The 19,257-nt window shown below is 39.4% G+C and overlaps 1 protein-coding gene across 3 annotated transcripts in view; it reads left to right on the top strand.

Annotated features, from left to right (window-relative positions):
* Positions 1 to 9,322, top strand: part of FRMD3 (FERM domain containing 3) — a 297,512-nt gene extending 288,190 nt beyond the window's left edge. For 2 of the 3 annotated variants that reach the window (XM_041744980.1, XM_041744983.1), the window contains one exon: positions 3,784 to 7,521. In XM_041744980.1, coding sequence (XP_041600914.1) covers positions 3,784 to 4,379 — 596 coding nt within the window. In that variant the 3' untranslated portion in view covers positions 4,380 to 7,521. Of the gene's footprint in view, positions 1 to 3,783; positions 7,522 to 9,098 lie in introns of those variants that run through there. The other variant, XM_041744981.1, reaches the window with a different exon arrangement.
* The last annotated feature ends 9,935 nt before the right edge of the window (positions 9,323 to 19,257 follow it).

The following is a 19,257-nucleotide window of genomic DNA, read 5'->3' on the forward strand; positions in this document are numbered from 1 at the left end:
CTCACTGAGGCAGTAAACTAAGGCTCTCAGCTCTCGCTCCTGTCCATGCTATCAAGACAGAGGGAGACTGTAAACTATAGTGGTCACCAGCCCCTTTGGCCTAGAGACAGTTCCAGCAGCTCTCCTGACATTTGGCAGAATTCTAGGGCTGGATCCTTTATATCCTTGCTGCTCTTTTAAACCACAACTCTCTCTGTGTGTCCCAGGGCATCCAGGATGGGTAGGGGCTGGGTGCTCAGAGCTTGCTAGGGTGGCAGGCTGGCTATTCTGTCCAGACCCTGCTCCTATCTGTGCTATCAAGGTGGAGGGGGAATGTAAACCATGGCACTTGCCAGTCCCTCTGACCCAAGAGAGTTTCAGCAGTTCTCTTGCCATCTGGCAGAGTTCTAGGGCTTATTCTAGTTGGTCTTTTAATCGTAGCTTGTTTTCTGTGCTCCAGAGCAATGAATATGCTCACAGTCCCTCAGTACTGTTCCTCCCTGTGCAGTTTGCAGTATCAGGGGAAGGGATTTCCTTCATTACAGTGTTTCCACCTCTCTTGTCGTTCTCTGTGTTCTATCATGTACAGAAGCTATTCGTTCAGACCTCAGTTCTTCAGGAGGAACTGCTCTGTTACTAGCTATAGATTTGGTGTGTATATGGAGGAAGTGAGTTCAGGGGCTCCCTATATTGCTCAGACCAGAAGCCCAGCCATTGTTGCTTTAAATATACCTTCTATCCTTCCCCCACCTTTCCTTCTTGAATTTCCATAATGCCAATATTGTTTCTTTTCATTGTGTCTCATAAGTTCTGTAAGCTAACCTCCCTTTTTTTTTTTTTTTCATTTTTTCATTTTGTTTCTCTGCCTGGATAATTTGAAATGTCCAATCATCCAGGTTGCTGATTTTTCTCTTCTGCTTAGTCGAATGTGTGGTGGAAGCACTCTATTGAATTCTTTAGTTCAGTTATTGTATTTTTCAGCTCTAGAATTTTTTTGATGGTTTCTATTTCTTGGTTGCATTCCTTTTGTTCAGTTTTGCATTTTCCTAATTTTGTTTCATCACCTATGTGTTCCTGTAATTCACCAAGCTTCTTTTAGGATTATTTTGAATTTTTCAACAGTTCACAGATCTCTCTCTCTTTAGGGTTAGTTATTAATGCCTTAATTAGTTTCTGTTGGACAGGTCATATTTACCTGACTTGTGATTATTGATCACCAGTGAGATACTTTGTTATCTGCAAATTGTAAGTGATCTCCTCTCCCAGATTTTGCAGGTTCATTTTGGCAGAGAGGGTTCTTCAACAGCTTGGTTTGGGTTTCTGGATCTGGCTACTGGTAACATCATTGGGCAGGTGGGCCTGCTATTAGGGGCTATTTTAGGGCATGGCAGGTATATAAGCTCTGAGGTCATGGGTGGGTGGGTATGCCACTGAGAACAGCTGGATGGGACTGCTGGCTTGGTACTTGCCCAAGTGAGGCTGTAGGGTGGGCATCACAGTTGTCTAGATTCTCTGGGTAGTCTTACTAGATGGTGAGGCCTGGGTGCTATGCTCAGCAGTTAAAGCGGGATTATGGATTAGCTTCCCTGTCCTGCCAGGGCAGCAGGACAGGACTTAGGACCCTTGTGTTCTTTGTTGTCTGGGGACCTGAATCAAGCAAGGATACCCTGGGCAGGTGAGGCTACCAGTTTTGCTCTGCAAAGTGCCACTGTGAGCAGGGCTGTTGGAAGGGCTAAGCAGTTTCTGATGTGTTCTCATGAGGTTCCTTGGTCAGGGGGGCTGAAGCCTATTCAGCAATGAGCAGCGCTCTGACTTAGTTCTCCCTGCAGGAGAAGCAGCTCAGAGACCAGTAAGGCTCTTGGTTGTCCTTACTCCAGTGGACTCATGCCACAGATTTTCTGGCCAAACAGGACCCTTACTTTGCTCAGTCAGTTCTGCCCACCTATCCCTCAGGCTGAGTGTTGCCCAGGTGGTCTAATGTAGCTTCCAGGTGTTCTCACCAGCCCTTCCTATCACATTCTGGCGAAACAGTTTTCTGGGGAAAACTCCATAGCTGCTAGCTGTGACTCAACTCTTTTGCCTGGGAGGGCCCCCTTCAGGCAACTTTTAAATTTTCCCATCAGGCTTTCTGGTTGAGAGGGGCCAGGAGCCAGGTTCTACAGAGTGTGAGGCTATGACTCTATTTTTCTGACCAGGGAAGAAGGGTCAGACCAGGCTCCAGGGATGATAAAACTCATCTGAGAACCCAAATCAAGCAGACCTGAACCCTGCTGCATTCCCAGAGTATATCCCTGACTTGGTTCTGCAAATGAACAGAGCCACTGGTTGGGATTACTACTTAGGCGCTGCAGGTATGCGCTAGCTCTCCCGAGATCCAAGTGCTGCTTGTGGGAAGTCCTCTGCTCTTCTATCACAGATTCCCAGTTTTTGAGCCCCAGAGAGCCCCCTATGATCGCCACGGGGCAAAACCAGCTCCCTTGAAGCAACCCACAATCCTGGATATCACCTCTGGTCTCTCTTTTCTGGAGTGTGTATCAGCTCGGGGGAGACTTCCCAGCATGGTGCTGCACTGGCCAGGGAAGGGGCAATATGGTCTGCATGTAGCCATTCCTCCACCCTTCTAGTGTGGTCGGTCTGTTCTCTGTGGTGCAGTGGGCTGCTTCAGCCACTCTCATGTTCTAGGATTCTCTCATTGGTGTCTTGCCCAGAAATAGCTGTTTCTTATGAGGGGAAGCAAACAACTAAGTCAGGTATGACCAATGTCGGCACCTTGGTGATATCATTTCTCACACATCTTAGAAATCCTGAAATGTATTAATTAAAAGCTGGTTTATAGTGACTAATGCACCTCACTACCACTTTATTACCTTGTAGATCCACCCTGAGGAACATGGCTTTGATAAAGCCAGACCTTCATTTCCCACTAAGAACCCAAGACTCAAAATGAGGAAAGCTGGCTTTACACAACTTCATTTTCCATCTGTTAACATGAAGAGTTGAGAAACACCTCTCCTCTGATAAACTTTAAGAAATAACTTGCATACTCTTTGACCAAGCAATTTTCCTTTTATATATCTGTGGCAAATGAACTCAAATGAGAGGGTAAAAAAGCTTTTATATGTAAAGATGTCTCCTAACATCTCCCCCCCACCTTTTTTTTTTTTTTTTACAAATACAAAGCAATCTAAATCTTTGCCAGTAGGCAATTAATTTATTGTATTAGAGAACTTGGCAACTGTTATAAATAATGCTATTGGAGTTCATTTCAAATAGAGAATGTCTAAGTTAAAACGTTAAATGGAGGGAGCAAGATACAAGTTTATGCATACAAGATTGCAGTTATAGAAAACTAGAAAACTAGCTTGTGCCTAGAATGAAGACTGGAATACATAAAAGTAGACTATCACTGGATAGTAGATTCTGTAATTTGTCATCCAATGAAGTAATACAGTAAGTGTTCACTCAGAATTACAATAGTGGTTTACTGTCATATTATTCTTGCAGACATGACCAAAGTTGGAGGTTTGCAGACCATGATTGTACACATAAATATTGTAAATATTGTCAACCATTTGAGATGTGTTGCTTATTTTAGGTTTAGCATATTGACGTTAGGGTCTTTTATTAAAATGACTTTGTTAAAAGTCAGGATTCCATAGAATAATTTCATGGATTCCTTGAATTCCATTTTTTTTTTTTTTTGGTTTTGTTTTGTTAGTGTCCATCTATAGATCTTTGTGGGAATAAAAAAAAAAAAAAAAACCTGAAACCTAAAATTAAGGGGAAAAAAATGTCTCTTTACAGGTGTTCCATTACCCAAAGAAGACATTTCTGCCCCTCTGATCTCTAGCTCACCAGTGAAGGAAGCCCGGGAGTATGAAAGCCCCCCAAGTGAAGAGGAAGATAAAATAAAAGAAGAGCCCCTGACCATCTCTGAACTGGCGTACAACCCAAGCGCCAGCCTGCTCCCCACCCCTGTTGATGATGATGAGATTGACATGCTCTTTGACTGTCCATCCAGGCTGGAGTTGGAAAGAGAAGACACAGATTCATTTGAGGAACTGGAAGCAGATGAAAATGCCTTTTTGATGGCCGAAGAAGAAGAGCTGAAGGAGGCTCGCCAAGCTTTGTCGTGGAGCTATGACATTCTGAGCGGCCATATTCGGGTGAACCCACTGGTCAAGAGTTTTTCCAGGCTCCTTGTGGTGGGCCTGGGGCTGCTGTTCTTTGTATTCCCCCTGCTCCTCCTCCTTTTGGAGTCAGGTATTGATCTTTCCTTCTTATGTGAAATCCGCCAGACGCCAGAGTTTGAGCAGTTTCACTATGAATACTACTGCCCTCTTAAGGAGTGGGTGGCTGGCAAAGTAAACCTCATCCTCTACATGCTGGGTTGCTCATAAAGGTCGTGACTCATATGACTAAGGGCTATATTCAATACTAGTGATTTGTTTTTGTTGTTTTAGTTTTTTTTTTTCAGCAAATGCCTAGTTCTGAATGGTCACAGGGCCATGAACAGGTGTTCCTTACTTATAACCGATTATTGAAAACTTTAAGTTAGCTTTCCATAATTCACTACAGTTAAATAAGTTCACGTCAAATAGTTATTTTAGTTACAGGTCAGGAAGATGGCCTTTCAATAACCAAAAATGTATTTATTTTTTATTATACTACAGACATACTCTTTATCATAATACATAATACATTGAGCTGAATTAGATTTCCCCTTTTTTAATAGCACCATTATAAGGTTCAGAATCAGAATTTTAGTAAAAACCCAAGAGAGTTTTTGAATATAATCCTTAGTGAAAACAATGTCCTCTAACCGATGCCTATACAACTAAATTTATGCTGGGCTTTTGTTTTCTGTTTTTTTAAAAATATTTTTATGTGTTCAAAATATTTTGGTAAATTTTTAGCAAAAAAAGAAGCCTCCTGGAGTTATTTAAGTGTACAGATTGTAAGATTAATGCACAAAGGGTATGTCAGGAATTTTTTTTAATGTTTTGGCACTGGTTTGTTTTTTAAAATATTTTTGGCTGAACCAATTGCATAATTTGTTGTTACCTGCATATAAGATAGAAAATAGGTAGAAAGACACTGTAGTAAGTAAGCTCTTGAAATGGATGATGGAACTGGAGGATGTAGAAACAGAATACTCAAGCGGACACAGGATGGTCCATTTTTTCAGAGTATTTGGACAAGATGACTTACTACTTTCATTTGCATTATGTTCATATATTTTGGTTGGGGAAACAGAATGTTTTTAAAAGAAAGTAAAACTTTAAAGGAAAAAGGTTAAAAGGTATGCCAGTTAATTGCATATTATCATACATTAACCCAAGAGTGGAAGCAGATGGGAACTGGGCAAGTAGTTCTGGTGAGGCTAGGGGTGGCAGACAAACCATCTTTTATGAAAGTGGTGGAGATGCATGGTATTGGATGATGTAAAGAATGTGCACTTGCTGTCCGAGTTGACACGAATATGTGTAAATGGATCTAAATAAAAGTGGAGAAACTTTAAGGCATAATTTTTTGGGTCCCTCATACCATTCATTGGATTCGGTGGGAGAAATTTCAAAAGAAAGTTGTGTGAGAGAGAATGAGAGAGACAGAGAGGATATGAAAAGAATATAATTTGGCTTTTTGATAAATGCTGATGATCTTCCTTTGTGGTGGCCCTTATACTCTTTTTCTTTCTCAGATTTTTAAAGATCTTAACTCATTCCTGATTGGGGCTCCCATTAAGAGAGAAGAGACTCATTAGATGATCTAGCATTTCAGGTTGGATTAAACAGTAAAATGACTCCCTAACCAGATAGCAGAGGGGACAAATGTTCTAGTACCTTCCTTTATACCATAAAATCCACAATAAATGATTGATGCCTCCCCATGCAGAGTACTTACCGATACTGTGGTATAATTAAGAAAGAAAAGAGTATGGAGCTTAGGATAGTGCATTGGGATTTCTCTATGGACTGAGAATATTCCATTACCTTCATTTACAAAGAAATTGGGCACCTTTAGTCTCTCCTTAGCTGTAATAGATGCTCCAGCTCTATTATTAGCATCCTTTCTAAATTGGCCATGCCTGTCCTACTCATTTATGGAGCTCTGAGTGCTCTATTAGACATCTAAGTTTTAAAATAAGTTTTAAGAGTTAGCTTTCAAAGAATTCAGTTGAGCAAACTATAATATACATTTGCTATTAAGTTTGTAGGGTGTTCTCTCGTGCTTTCATAACTTATTTTGCTTTTTATTGAGGAATATTTAGTACCTGAAATTTGATACCAACATAGAATATATTTTCTATGGTTTGTTTTGGAAGTTTTCAGATGGCCAGCTTTGACATTGAAGGTTTTTTTTTTTTTTTTTACCTCTTTGTTAATGATTTCCAAGTCATACTTTCTGACAAAAGGCTACCCCAGTGTAGTCTGCACAAAATTAGTCCCCCTTGTAATCATGCTTCCTATCATTTCCTTTGAAGTTCTAACCATAACAAGCCTAGTCCTTGCCCTTTAAAAGTAACATTAAATATTTTTTTTAATTATGGGAGTAATATATTGCCCATCATACAACACTGAAAAATACTGACAGGATAAATACCACACATAATCCAACCATGCAGATTTATGTTAGGGAGTAATCAACATATTTTAACATTTCCAGGTAACATCTCTTTTGGGCAAAGACATCGATAGAAATGTTTTTAAGCAAAGGAGTTAACAGAATAGGGCTTGCTGAATTTAAGCAATAGCTACTAAATGTAAAACTGGGATCCTGAAATGCCATTTGTCAGAATAGAATCAGCATTTTAGAAATATCCACTTCAGTTTTGTTAAGAGACAGTCACCAGCTGCCTGAATCTAATGAGGAGAAAAGTGCTTCCAAAGATGGAGAATATATAATATAGTGAGAGATACAGAATTCAAAGCAAGTGTGTGAGTATATGTATATTCCATATTATTGGTATAGATGTGTTTATATATGAATCTGTATATATGTGTGTATTTGTATACACACAACTGATATGCCCCTCATACATAGTTGTATTTATTTTTCCCCAATTGAGGAGTTTGTGACATGTTGTTATCCTTTTCCCTCAGATACCATGGGATAAAACCCACAATCTCAAAGGTTTCAATTTTCCATGAAAACAACTGTGTGTACATTTGTGGTTTTATACACACACATATATGGCACATACATATACACACACAATCTTGTCTTTAGTGCTAATGCAAGTTGGATCATGAAAAAAATGTAGGTAAAGTATCGTGTATTTCTGTCTGTGCTTGGAGCATACTGTAAAATGTTATGTATTTGGAATATATTTTGTGGTTTGTCTAATACTTATAAAGACAACTCTGGGAAGAATTCAAAAGTTGATTTCATTGAAATACTAGAGATACGGGGGCCATGTTACCTGTGATTGGAGCCTTATCTTTGTATAGTGAAATCTGCATTTCTATGTCAACATCCAGATTGTTTTATATGTTAATATGGTGGCAGGAATCCCTAATAAAAATACTCTGGGGAAAAATGTTTCTGCAATCATTTAGTTTTATTCAAAGTAAAGTTGCATTAATAGCCTGTTGGAACTACAGAAGGGTAGGTCACCCTTGAATGGTGATAGTCTGAAAAAAAAAGAAAAATCACAGGTAATTGATGGGATTAGTCCTTTGCAGAAATCACTCAGGCTAAAAAAAAAAAAAAAAAAAAAAAAAAAAAGAAAAGAAAAGAAAGAAAAGAAGAAATCACTCAGGCTAAAACCAGGAATATTGAGTACTGAAAATGGACCCAAACATAAAAGATATCTTAATGTCATTAACTAAACTATAGCTAACTAGAGAAATAGCAAAGCATGGAAAAATAGAGAGGTGTTCTTCATTGCAGATCGGAGGAAGGATTTCAGACTGATAAAATTAGTAGGTCCTCAGTTCTGACAGAAAAGGGTGCTTTCCTATGCCAGAGAGAACTACGTCAGACTCAACTCTCCAACACTTGCCATGAAACTTGAATCTGTTCATGGACCCTGGAAGAACCTTACTCTTCTATTCTGGTCTTCCCCTCCATACAGCATGGCCTAGAAGGCCCACTGCTTTGGTTTAACACAAAGCTAACAACTCCATGCCTGACTGCTAGATCAGAAGGTGTTACTGTGAATGAAGCAGAAGGGGCTCTCTATACAATAGGAACACCATAATGTCAAGCCAAATTTACCTCAGCTGTGGTGGCCCCTTAAGTCCTGTCAATCTTGGTTTTACGGAGATAATTGATATACAAAATTCTAGGAGTTTTAGGTATACAATATAATGATTCGATATATATATATGTTGTGAGATGATTGCACAAGAAGCTTGGTCAACCTCCAACACCTCACAGAATTACAAATTTTTTTTGTGATGAGAACTTTCATCTGTGAGCAGATCTCTTAGCAACTTTCAATACAATGGAGTATTGTTAACCAGAGTCCCCATGTTGTATATTACATCTCCAGACAGAACTTATATCTGGAAGTTTGAACCTTTTGATCACCTTCATCCATTTCGCCCACCTGGGGGGTAGAGAGTGGCTAGGGAAGATCTGTCAGGTTCTTACAGCAGTCATCAGAGGCCCAGGTTATAGAGTACGGGCAAGAAAAAGAATTGTGTAGTTATTCTTCAGGTATGAGGTGACTTAGGGACCTACAGTCCCAGCTCCAGTGGCTGTAGCCAGCACCTTTGTTTGGCTTAGTGTCTGCAGACTGGAAGGTTCATACAAAGTGACCCTTGGCTACTTATTCCTTGAGCAGTCCAGCCTCTTGACCCAACCTCACCTCTTAGGAGAAACCGTTTTCCTTATTCCTCCATTCTTTGCTTAGCCAAACAGGGAAAAGATCTCCTAACCACACTCCAGCCTGGAAGGAAAGTACTGGGGAGAAGCTTCCATCTCTGGGGTGACTTTGGGATGGTTGTGGTTGATGAATGTGAGCCTCTTTGGGCCATCTTTCTCTACTGGGTGGAGATAATGTACTAAAAGTCCCTGCTTACTTGTCCTCCTGCTTCTTCTCTCTCTCTCTCTCTCTCTCTCTTTCTCTCTCTCTCTCTCTCTTTCTCTTGGACCTGCTTTTGGGCTTCCAGTCTACATGCAGTAAACAGACCCAGCAGGACCTGCCCGTGGTGGGCCCAGCCAGGACTCGGCTCTCCACATTCCAGCCTCGGTCTGTGATGGGGTGGGTAAGTTTGGCGAGCACTGCCCAGTGGGCTCAGCGGTCATCACTTCCAAGAGGACGAAAGAAGCCTCACTTGGGTCTCAGATTCCAGCTGTGTTGTCTAATCAATTAATAAAACTGATTTTACTCCTCTCCTGACCCTTGTGTCTATTGTCTACTGGGAACCAGGGTGTTGGGTGGGGACAAGATTTGCACTAAGGACACTCAAGAATATTTAGGGTCTCCACAACCTCCAATGTTGCCAGCAAGGAAAGAAACGAGAAGTCCGCTCTGGCTGAACTTCAGGTACCAGGGGTTGTCTGCCACCAGACCTAACTGGCCTTGCAAGTGGCTGAGGGAACTTGAGAGTCAATATTAGTAAAGGAAAAAAGGGTCGGTTGGAACCCCACATCCCTGTTTATCTAGAGCTGATGCTTACCCCATATATCTCCTTGGAAAGAGAACCAAGGCCACTTTTCTGGTTGTAAAAGAAAACTCCTACAAAGACAAAGGATATACTTTAGGTGAGTACTAAGTATTGAAACATATCTTATGAATTACAGCAGCTCTTCCAGCTAACCCTGGTCACTTTGAAACTCCTCATCCACAAGAATAAGGATTATGAAAATTGGCTTTCTGAGACTAGTCTTCAAGCCTCTCAGGGGAGAGAACGTACTAACAAACCTGTATGAATTTTCACTCTGCTTGACAGTTTTCATAATTTAAAAATTCAGCATTCTGGTTTCAGCATCAATCTCCTGTAATTTACTTGGTGAGAATCAACTGCCTCCCATCCTGGATCAGCCCAAGTGTCCCAACAATCCTGAACTGCTGGTTCTGCAAAGTTGCAAACCAGACCTTGAACAGTGGTGGCCACATAAACATACTGCTCCCTGGTCTTAGGGTTCCTATGTAATTTATTTTCCAGAACTCTTTGGAGAGTGAAAGGGGGTATTTTTAGTGATTATGTCACAACATCAGGTATTAACTAGGATGGCTCCAGATACTTTACCTGTAAGGCTTTTTTGCTCAATAGCTAGGTGCCCTCTTTCAAAAACTGCTCCAGGTTCTTTCTCTAAAATAAAGCTCTTGACAAAGTTAGAGAAGGATTATTGCCTGTTACTCATATTCTCATCCTTGCCACAAAATACTGCTTGAAATTTACCAAAAATAGTCATATCATGTGGTTTGGTCTAAGACTACAAATTACACAGATCATTTTAAATGAGCCTCTGGCACTGAATCTTTAATGTTACACACTCAAATTACTCACCATTTATAACGTTAAATTTCTTGCTTAATGTGAGGCAGGTAGAAGGTTAGAATGATCTCAATGCTCCTTTTACTTCCATAGCCCTGATTTTGACATTTCTGATCTGTACAGAACACTGATACACTACACTGATGATCAGTTTAATTGTGAATAACCATTCACACCAGGTACACACAAGCCAACTCAATCATTTATACTGAGAAATGTCAGCCAGCTTGGCACTTGTTTGATGCTCAATGCTCCATGTGTGCTTTTACCAGAACATAAGCTGTAATACGAACCAAACATTATCAAGCACAAGGAATCATGGCTGGAAAGCTGCCTTTTAAGGCAGTCTGCCTCAACACACCAGATGTTTCCAGGGACAGGCCTATCTTAGGAGGCCTGGGGACACATTATACACATTTTACTACAAATCTCCCATTTTGTAAATTTCTTGTGGCAGAGACTGGCAGCTGAACACCAAAACAGTTTCCTCTTCATCTTGTGCATGGAATTAGACTACATTTCTCAGCCCTTGTGTACTTGGGTATGCTGTATTCCTGAGTTTTGGCCAGTGGAATTTGGATAGGAAGTGATCTATATCACTTCCAAGCTCTAGATTTGGTGTAGGTCTTCCTTTTGTCACTGGGTATTAGCACCTGCAGTGACCTTGACGCCACCAGTTGAGGGTATTAGAGCTGCCAACAACTTGGATGCTTGAATGACTGTGTGCAGCAGAGCACCTCCCACTTCACCCTAAATCAAGCCTGTCTTGGAGTACTTGACCAACAAAGTCCCAACTGGGTAATTTCCAAGTCCATTGTTGCTACCACTCCTCCTACTATTCAAGTTTGCTGTCTCACCAAGTGAAGGAGAGTACAGATGAATACAGATGTTGGAACTCCCCAGCACTGGAGTCTCTGAGAAAATTCTATCAGAGAACCACTCTACAGAGGGGAGGAGATACCCTTCTGCACTTGAGAGTGCCAAACCTGGGTGGGGGCCCTACATTTGGTGCTAATGTGTCTTATCACTTTTGCTTTCAGGGGCTCAATTGGAATAGTCCATTATTAGAACCCAAGTTTGCCCTCCTTGATGGGCAAACTCACTCCTGGTTGAGAACTACTGCATTCAGGAGTGATTTCATGGGCATGTGACCTGTGAACCTATAAATGACCCGGCTTTCAAAGGTTTGGTTTAATGCTCTGCTATAACCATCTTGAAATTTTTAATAATTTTATCTTTGAAGTTGTTTTATAAGTGAAGTCCAATGGGACAATGAAATGTGAAAGAGATCAGTCAGGCAACAATAAGCACTCCCATATGGTACCGTTGGCCTGGGTACAGGCATACACACATACATAAATGGGGCAGTTTAGGGTACGAGCAGTCCCTGAGGGGACTTCCTGCACCAGAATCTGAGCCCAGATTAATGGCAAAGGAGGCGGCTGCAGCAAAAGCCAGCCCTGGAGATAGGAGGTACTCCATATATAGATGGTTCTGGAACCCGTGGTGGGAGGCCAGCTTGCCCATCAAACCCTGGACTCCATCCCTGGAGCATCTGCATGGATATCGACTCTGCCCTGAGCACTGTAACAATATCTGCCACCACTTAGGCAGTAAACTGTTAGTAATTTATCACAACATAAAAGTGTACACATAGACATTATAACAAACTATACCAGAGAGTCATTAGAATTCTTCAGAGATTTAGCATTTCTGATTTTGAAAACCACTGCAACACTGCAAAGCAAATATCCATAGGCTTGGAAATAGATATTAAAGATCCTCACATTCCACAGAAACTACCCACCCCCAGCTATTTTCATATAAAAACTTTCATGGACCAATTATTAACTAATAGACAATTTTAAAATAGTTTTCCCTTGTGATTGAAGACATAGCAGTAGAATTCATAAGTAGTATTTTAAATTAGATATAAATCATGAAACCAACTTTCAGCTTCTTGTACAACCTCTACAAGTTACAGCAAAGATTAGAAGAAACATTAAAATGCCATTAGAGTAACATTTAAACCTAAATTCAGACTTAGAAAAAATTAATCTTTTAGAAAAATTATTCTGCAAGAATAACCAAGTCTGGATGTACTAAAATTTGTATTTCAAAATAATTTATCAGAACTTTATCTGAATATTGTTAAGGTCTATAAAATATTCTTAACAGTACCAGTAACAGTTGCATCAGCAGACCCTTCTTTAAAAATCATCAAAACTTGTGATCTTACATTTATCAAGAGTGACTGTTACTTTAATTGAAAAACAGAGTTTTAAAATATTGTTTTGATGACTTAATAAATGAATTTGCAGAAAAATGAACCCTAAAAATGTTATGATCAAGATACTTATATATTGATATATATTAATATAACAAGTAATCATTATTTTATTACACAAAATTATGGGATTAAAATATTGTTCTTTGTAATTTGTAACATCACATATTGTAACATAAATATCATTACTCATGTATTACTATCACCCTTTTATAAGTAATAAAATATTTTTAAAAGAAAAAACTTTTATACTTTTACCTGTATTTTTCCACTGTATTTTGAACAAAAAGCTCCACATTTTCGTTTTGCTCTGGGTCATGCAAATTATGTCACTGACCCTGACTGGCTTACAAGAATGGAGAGACAGAGCATTGGAAGTGAATATTTTGGTGATCAGAATTGAAGATTTGAGGGTAAAAGCTAAATGCATATGGCTAATTTTTCTTTCTTTGAAGAATTTAAAGCCATCTAAATAATGATAAAGTGTCTATATATAAAAAATATTTTACTTTCTATATGAAAACAATAAGTGGGGGAATTATCTTTTTGTGAATAATTTGATTTTCTCAAACTCTAGTGATTAAATTAGGTTAAACAAGGTACCTATAAGTGAAAGAATGGATAAAAATTAATTTCAGCATCTAGAATTTGGTAAAGCCTTTTTGGTATATAATTCTGTATAACTGAGGAAGTGAATGATCCTAATGAGTACGACACATCCTTTTTCAGATCAGGTCTTTACCAATTTTTTTCTTTCAATAAAATGTAAAAACAACTAGAATAGTTATGTGATCATTAAAATTCTATTTTATGGAAAACTACTAGAGTGCTGGAGTAGACTTCAAAAAATCCTCTCCTCCATAATAGCAATGAGAAAACTGGCAAAAATTGTGAAAATCAACTTTTCCAGAACTCTGGAAATTAACCACAAGCTTCCAATAACTAAGACAATTTATTCAAGGAAAACCTGCTGAGTATTAATAAGATCAGTGGACTTTGTGGCATTTTAACCTGCCCTATTCACATCTCCTAGCCAGCCCTACAATATCCTTGAAAACCAACAGCCTCACAACTATGAAAGCTATGAAAAATAGCAGAATTGTAGCCCCTGTAGGGGATAGAATGGGTGTGAGTTCCCCAATAGCCCCACCCACAAGGAAGTGTTCAAACTGTATGGCAGTTCCCTGAAAGGATCCATTCTCAAACTTCTCTTTATTTGACTTTACCCAAAGCTCCATCTGTGCTCCCAGCTCTCCCACGGCACTTCTTGAAAAACAGCTAGTGGCAATGGATTAATTTAGCAGCTGCCTGAGGTGATAATCCAAGCTGAGTCTAAAAAGAACTTAACAAAGAGGAGTGGCAGAGTAAGATGTTGAAACCAGAAACCCCAGACCGTCCTCTCATGGAGTTACTGACTTACCAATAATACCTGAACCAGTCACCTTTGTGAGCAATCAAAAAACCAGTTAAGAAGCATCTGCATCTCAGGTGAGAAGGATGTCAACTGCAATGAAGCTCTGTAGGAAAATTTGTGGTAATCACTTACCAGAGGCCCTCCCTTTAGTATGTGACATAATTGGGAGATAACTCCCAATTCTTGACCTTTGAGAGAGAAAGAGAAGAGTAGAACATAAATCCAATGTTCTGACTTTTCATGAAACTATCAAAGGGGCTTGTTTCTGTGTTGCTTGAATCTAAGTATTGACAGGAACAGGTAGGGGGAAGTTGAGAACAAAGACAATCAATGTGCACCAGAGCACAGTACCACATACATACACTGGGTAGAGATCCAGTATCACAGCTTTTGGTATCATCAGAGAGACCATAGTATAAGAGAAATACATTAGGGGAAGCTCCTCAGTAGAAACTGGCAAAATTATTTAATTAGGAGATTACACAAAAATGCCCAGGGAGGACACATTTCTTTTTTTTAAAGATTTTATTTGTTTATTCATGAGAGACACAGAGAGAGACAGAGAGGCAGAAACACAGGCAGAGGGAGAAGCAGGCTCCATGCAGGGAGCCTGACGCGGGACTCAGTCCTGGGTCTCCAGGATCACACGCCCCGGGCTGAAGGTGGCGCTACATTGCTGAGCCACCCAGGCTGCCCAGAGAGGACACATTTCAGAAAGGGATGATTCAGAGGTCTCTAGAACTTCTAACCAGGGTGATTGGAGAATGTCCTCCCTGTACAAAATAAAAATGCAAAGTGTGAAAAAGGTGGAAGATTTTATAAATTTAAAACTAATATAAGACAAAAAAAGCATATAAAGAACAAGGAAATGCATCCCCAAAGACAAATGAAATCTCCAGACACTAATGCTAAAGAAACAGAGATATATGAATTACAAAAGAAAGTATTGAAAATATTCACCATAACTATGAGCAGTGATGAAAAGAAACCACAGACTACTAAACAAAATCAGGAAAAAGAAGCAAAATCAAAAAAGAGATAGACACTATGAAAAAGAACCAAAAAGGAATTTTGGAACTAAAGAATTCAATAACTGAATTGAAAAATTCACGTGAGGGACTCAACAAAAGACTTGATCAGGCATGAGAAAGAATCTGTGAACTCAAAGACAGAACATTCAGAATTACCAAGGCCAGGAGCAAAGGGAAAAAGAATGAAGAAAAGTAAAGATAGTCTAAGAGACTTACAGAACGTCAGTAAGCAGAAAAACATATACATTATGGGAGTTCCAGGAGAGGAAGGGGCAGAGAGCCTATTTGAAAAATAATGGATAAATTTGCCAAATGTGAGGATGGACATAGGCATACAAATTCAAGAAGCTCAAAGAACTCTAGGAAAATCTAAAGAGTTCTATACTATACCACATAATAATCAAACTGTCAGAATCTACAAAGAATTTTGAAAGTAGCAAGAGAAAAGTGACTAATCATATACAAAAGAGCTCCTAGTAGTTTATTAGCAACTTGTCAGCAGAAAACTTGCAGGTTAGGATAGAGTGGGAGGACATATTCAAAATGCTGGGGGGAGAAAACTATTAACCAAAGATACTATACATGGAAAAACTGTCCTTCAAAAACAAAGGAGAAATGAAAAGTTTCTAGATAAACAAAAGCTGAAGAAGCTAATCATCACTAGGCCTGCCCTATAAGGAGTACTGAAGGGAGTCCTTTAAGTTGAAGTGAAAGGATGATAAAAGCAACACAAAACCATATAAAAATATACAAATCTCTGATAAAGGTAAATACATAGGCAAGTATAGAATCCTGAAATATCATAATGTAGGTATATAAGTAATTTAAAAACCTACCATACAACTTTTAAAAAGCATAAAAGTAATTATAAATCTATGTTAAGGGATATGCAATATAAAAAGGTAATTTGTGTCAACATAAAATGAGTGAGATGCAGATGTTAGAGTTTTTATATGTGATTAAAGTTAAATAGCAGTTTTAAATAGACTGTTATAACTTTAAGATGTTTTATGTAATTGCAAAGGTAACCATAAATAAAATATCTGTAGAACAGACACAAAGTGCCTATTGTATGTAGAATATATCTCATACAACAGCAGCAGAATATTTTTCTCAACCGCATATGGAACATTTTCCAGAAAAGATCATACAACAGGTCACAAACATGGCTTTGCAAATTTAAGAAGACTGAAATAATACCAAGTAATTTTTTTAACCACAATTGTATGAAACTAGAAATCAGTAACAGGAGGAAATAAGGAAAAATTACAGACATGAAAAAATTAAATGCATTCCTGAATAGCCAAAGAAGAAATCAACAGGAAAAAAAAAAAAAGAACACCTTAAAACAAATGAAAATGGAAATACAACAATACCAAAGCTTCTGGGATGCTGCAAAAGCAGTTCTAGGAGGGAAGTTACACATTACAACTGGTGCCACAAAAACCCCAAAGATCATGAGAGACTACGATGAGCAATTATACACCAACAAATTGGATAATCTAGAAGAAATGGATAAATTGCTAGAAATATACAACTTTCCAAGACTGAATCATGAAGAAATATGAACAGAACAATAATAAGCAAGAAGATTGAATCAGTAATCTTCCAACACAGAAAAGCCAAGGACCAAACGGTCTCACTGGTGAATTCTGTGAAACATTTAAATAATTAATGCCATTTTTTCAAGTTCTTCCAAAGAACAGAAGACAAACACTTTCAAACTCCTTTTATGAGATCAGAATTATCCTGATACCAAAACCAGTTAATGACACTATAAGGTAAGAACTACAGACCAATATCCCTGATGAATATAGGTGTAAAAATTCTCAACATAATATGATGAGCCAACCAAATTCAACACATTAAAAGGATCATACATCAGGATCAAGCTGAATTTATCCTGGGATGCGAGGATGATTCAACATGTGCAAATCAATAAATGTGATACATCACATTAATAGAAAGATTAAAAAAAATATGGTGATTTTAATAGGTGTCAAAGAAGCATTTGATAAAATCCATTTTTCAGGATAAACCCTCAACAAATGGAGTTTAAAAGGAATATACCTCAACATAATAAAGGACATATATAACATGCCCACAGCTAACATAATGGTGAGAGGTTAAAAGCTTTTCATCTAAGATCAGAAATGAGACAGGGGTGCCTATTCTAACCACTCCTATTCAACATAGTACAGAAGTCCTACCCAGAGTAACCAGGCAAGAAAAAAAATAAAAGTCTCCTGAACTGCAAAATAATAAGTAAAACAGTCTTTGTGGATGATATGATACATAGAAAATCCTAAAGACTACACACACAAACACACACACACACCACAAAAAAATCACCACAAACTATTAGAATTAATCAACAAATTCAGTACAGTTACAGAATACAAAGCCAACATATAGAAATAAGCTGTTTTTATGTAACAGTGAACTCTCAGGAAGAGAAAAAAAAAACAGTTCCAGTCCAAGATGGCAATGTAGGAAAACCCTGAACTCACTTCCTCCTCAGACATACCAGATCTACCCCTATTTAGAGCCATTCCTCCTGAAGAATAACTGAGGGCTGATGAGTAGCTTCTATACAACAAAAAACCACATAGGAAACAGCAAGAGGGATGGAGACATGGTGATGAAGAGAGCCCTGACACTGCCAACTGCTGATTTGTCTGCCCTGAGGCAGAGAAAAAAAAAGCCATGGCTTAAAAGGGGAACTAAAAAATGAAGAAACCAGCCCTATAATCCTGCCAAACATCGGGAGAGCTGCTGGAATTCTGTCTGGTCAGGTGGGTTGGCCAGTATCACTCTTTACACTCCCCTTCCACCTTAATAGTGCACACAGGAGCAGGGTCCCGGATGCCACAGCTGGCCTGCCAACTCAGTAAGCCCCACGCATTTAGCCCACACTAGACTCAGGTACTTCCTGCAGCCAAGGAAGAAAGCCATGATTTAAAAGAGAAACTAGAATATAAAGGATCGAACCATAGAATACCAAATGGCAGGGGAATTGCTGAAAATCTCTCCAGTCAGAGGGGCTGGTGAGCACCAGAGTTTACTTTCCAACTCTACTTTGACAGCACAGACAGGAGCAGGGTCTGGGTCTAATAGCTGGCCTACTACCATGCCTAAGTGAGCCCCCAGTCCCTAGCCCACACTGTCCCCAGCACAGTGTACACTGGGACACACCTAGTCAGTGCTCATTACAACTCTAGCTGTTTTTCCAAGGTGATATGGACACAAAGCATCCCAGAAAACACCATGCCTGTACCACTTTGTCTCTAAATGACTTGCCAGGGTGTTCCTAGTACAGGGTGCCCTGGGATATCTCAGGCTTACCTGCCTCAGCTCCAGACAACTCACCAGGGAACTAACTCTTCATATGGAGTACACCAGGATACCCTAGCTTGCACCCAGCTTCAGTTGTCTTAGGACACACTTTAAGTGGAGAGCCCTGAGACCCCCAATCCTAGCATGTACCTATTTCAGCTTCACTGTCCTGCCAGAGTAGTTTCAAGGTGGAGAGTCATAAGACCACTCCTTCCCATGCCCACTTCAATTTCAACAGTCCTACCAAGGTAATTTCTGTACAGAGAAACTTGGGGCCCACCAGTACATACCTGCTTTAGCTCAGCTGTCCTTTCAGGGCACTTTCTATATGGAGAGCTCCAGGAATTCCACAGCCCATGCCCAATTCACTCAGGCCATCCTACTGGGCAGCCCCAGCACAGAGTTCCCAGGGACACCAAGCCCATACCAGCTGCAGAATGAGCCAGCCAGCCAAAGTCACCAGACACACATGGTCTACCCAGGGGTCAATCACATACAAGGTAATTCCTTCAAGTTTAGAAGAAATAATGTCCTACTTAATTCAGATAAACACTGATAATCAAACAAAATGAGACACCAGCCAAAGTCACCAGACACACATGGTCTACCCAGGGGTCAATCACATACAAGGTAATTCCTTCAAGTTTAGAAGAAATAATGTCCTACTTAATTCAGATAAACACTGATAATCAAACAAAATGAGACACAGGAATATGCTCCAAATGAAAGATCAAGACAAAATCTTGGGGTGGGGTGGGA

Source organism: Vulpes lagopus, chromosome 2, assembly GCF_018345385.1.
Source record: "Vulpes lagopus strain Blue_001 chromosome 2, ASM1834538v1, whole genome shotgun sequence".
In the NCBI taxonomy this organism is placed as follows: Eukaryota; Metazoa; Chordata; class Mammalia; order Carnivora; family Canidae; genus Vulpes; species Vulpes lagopus.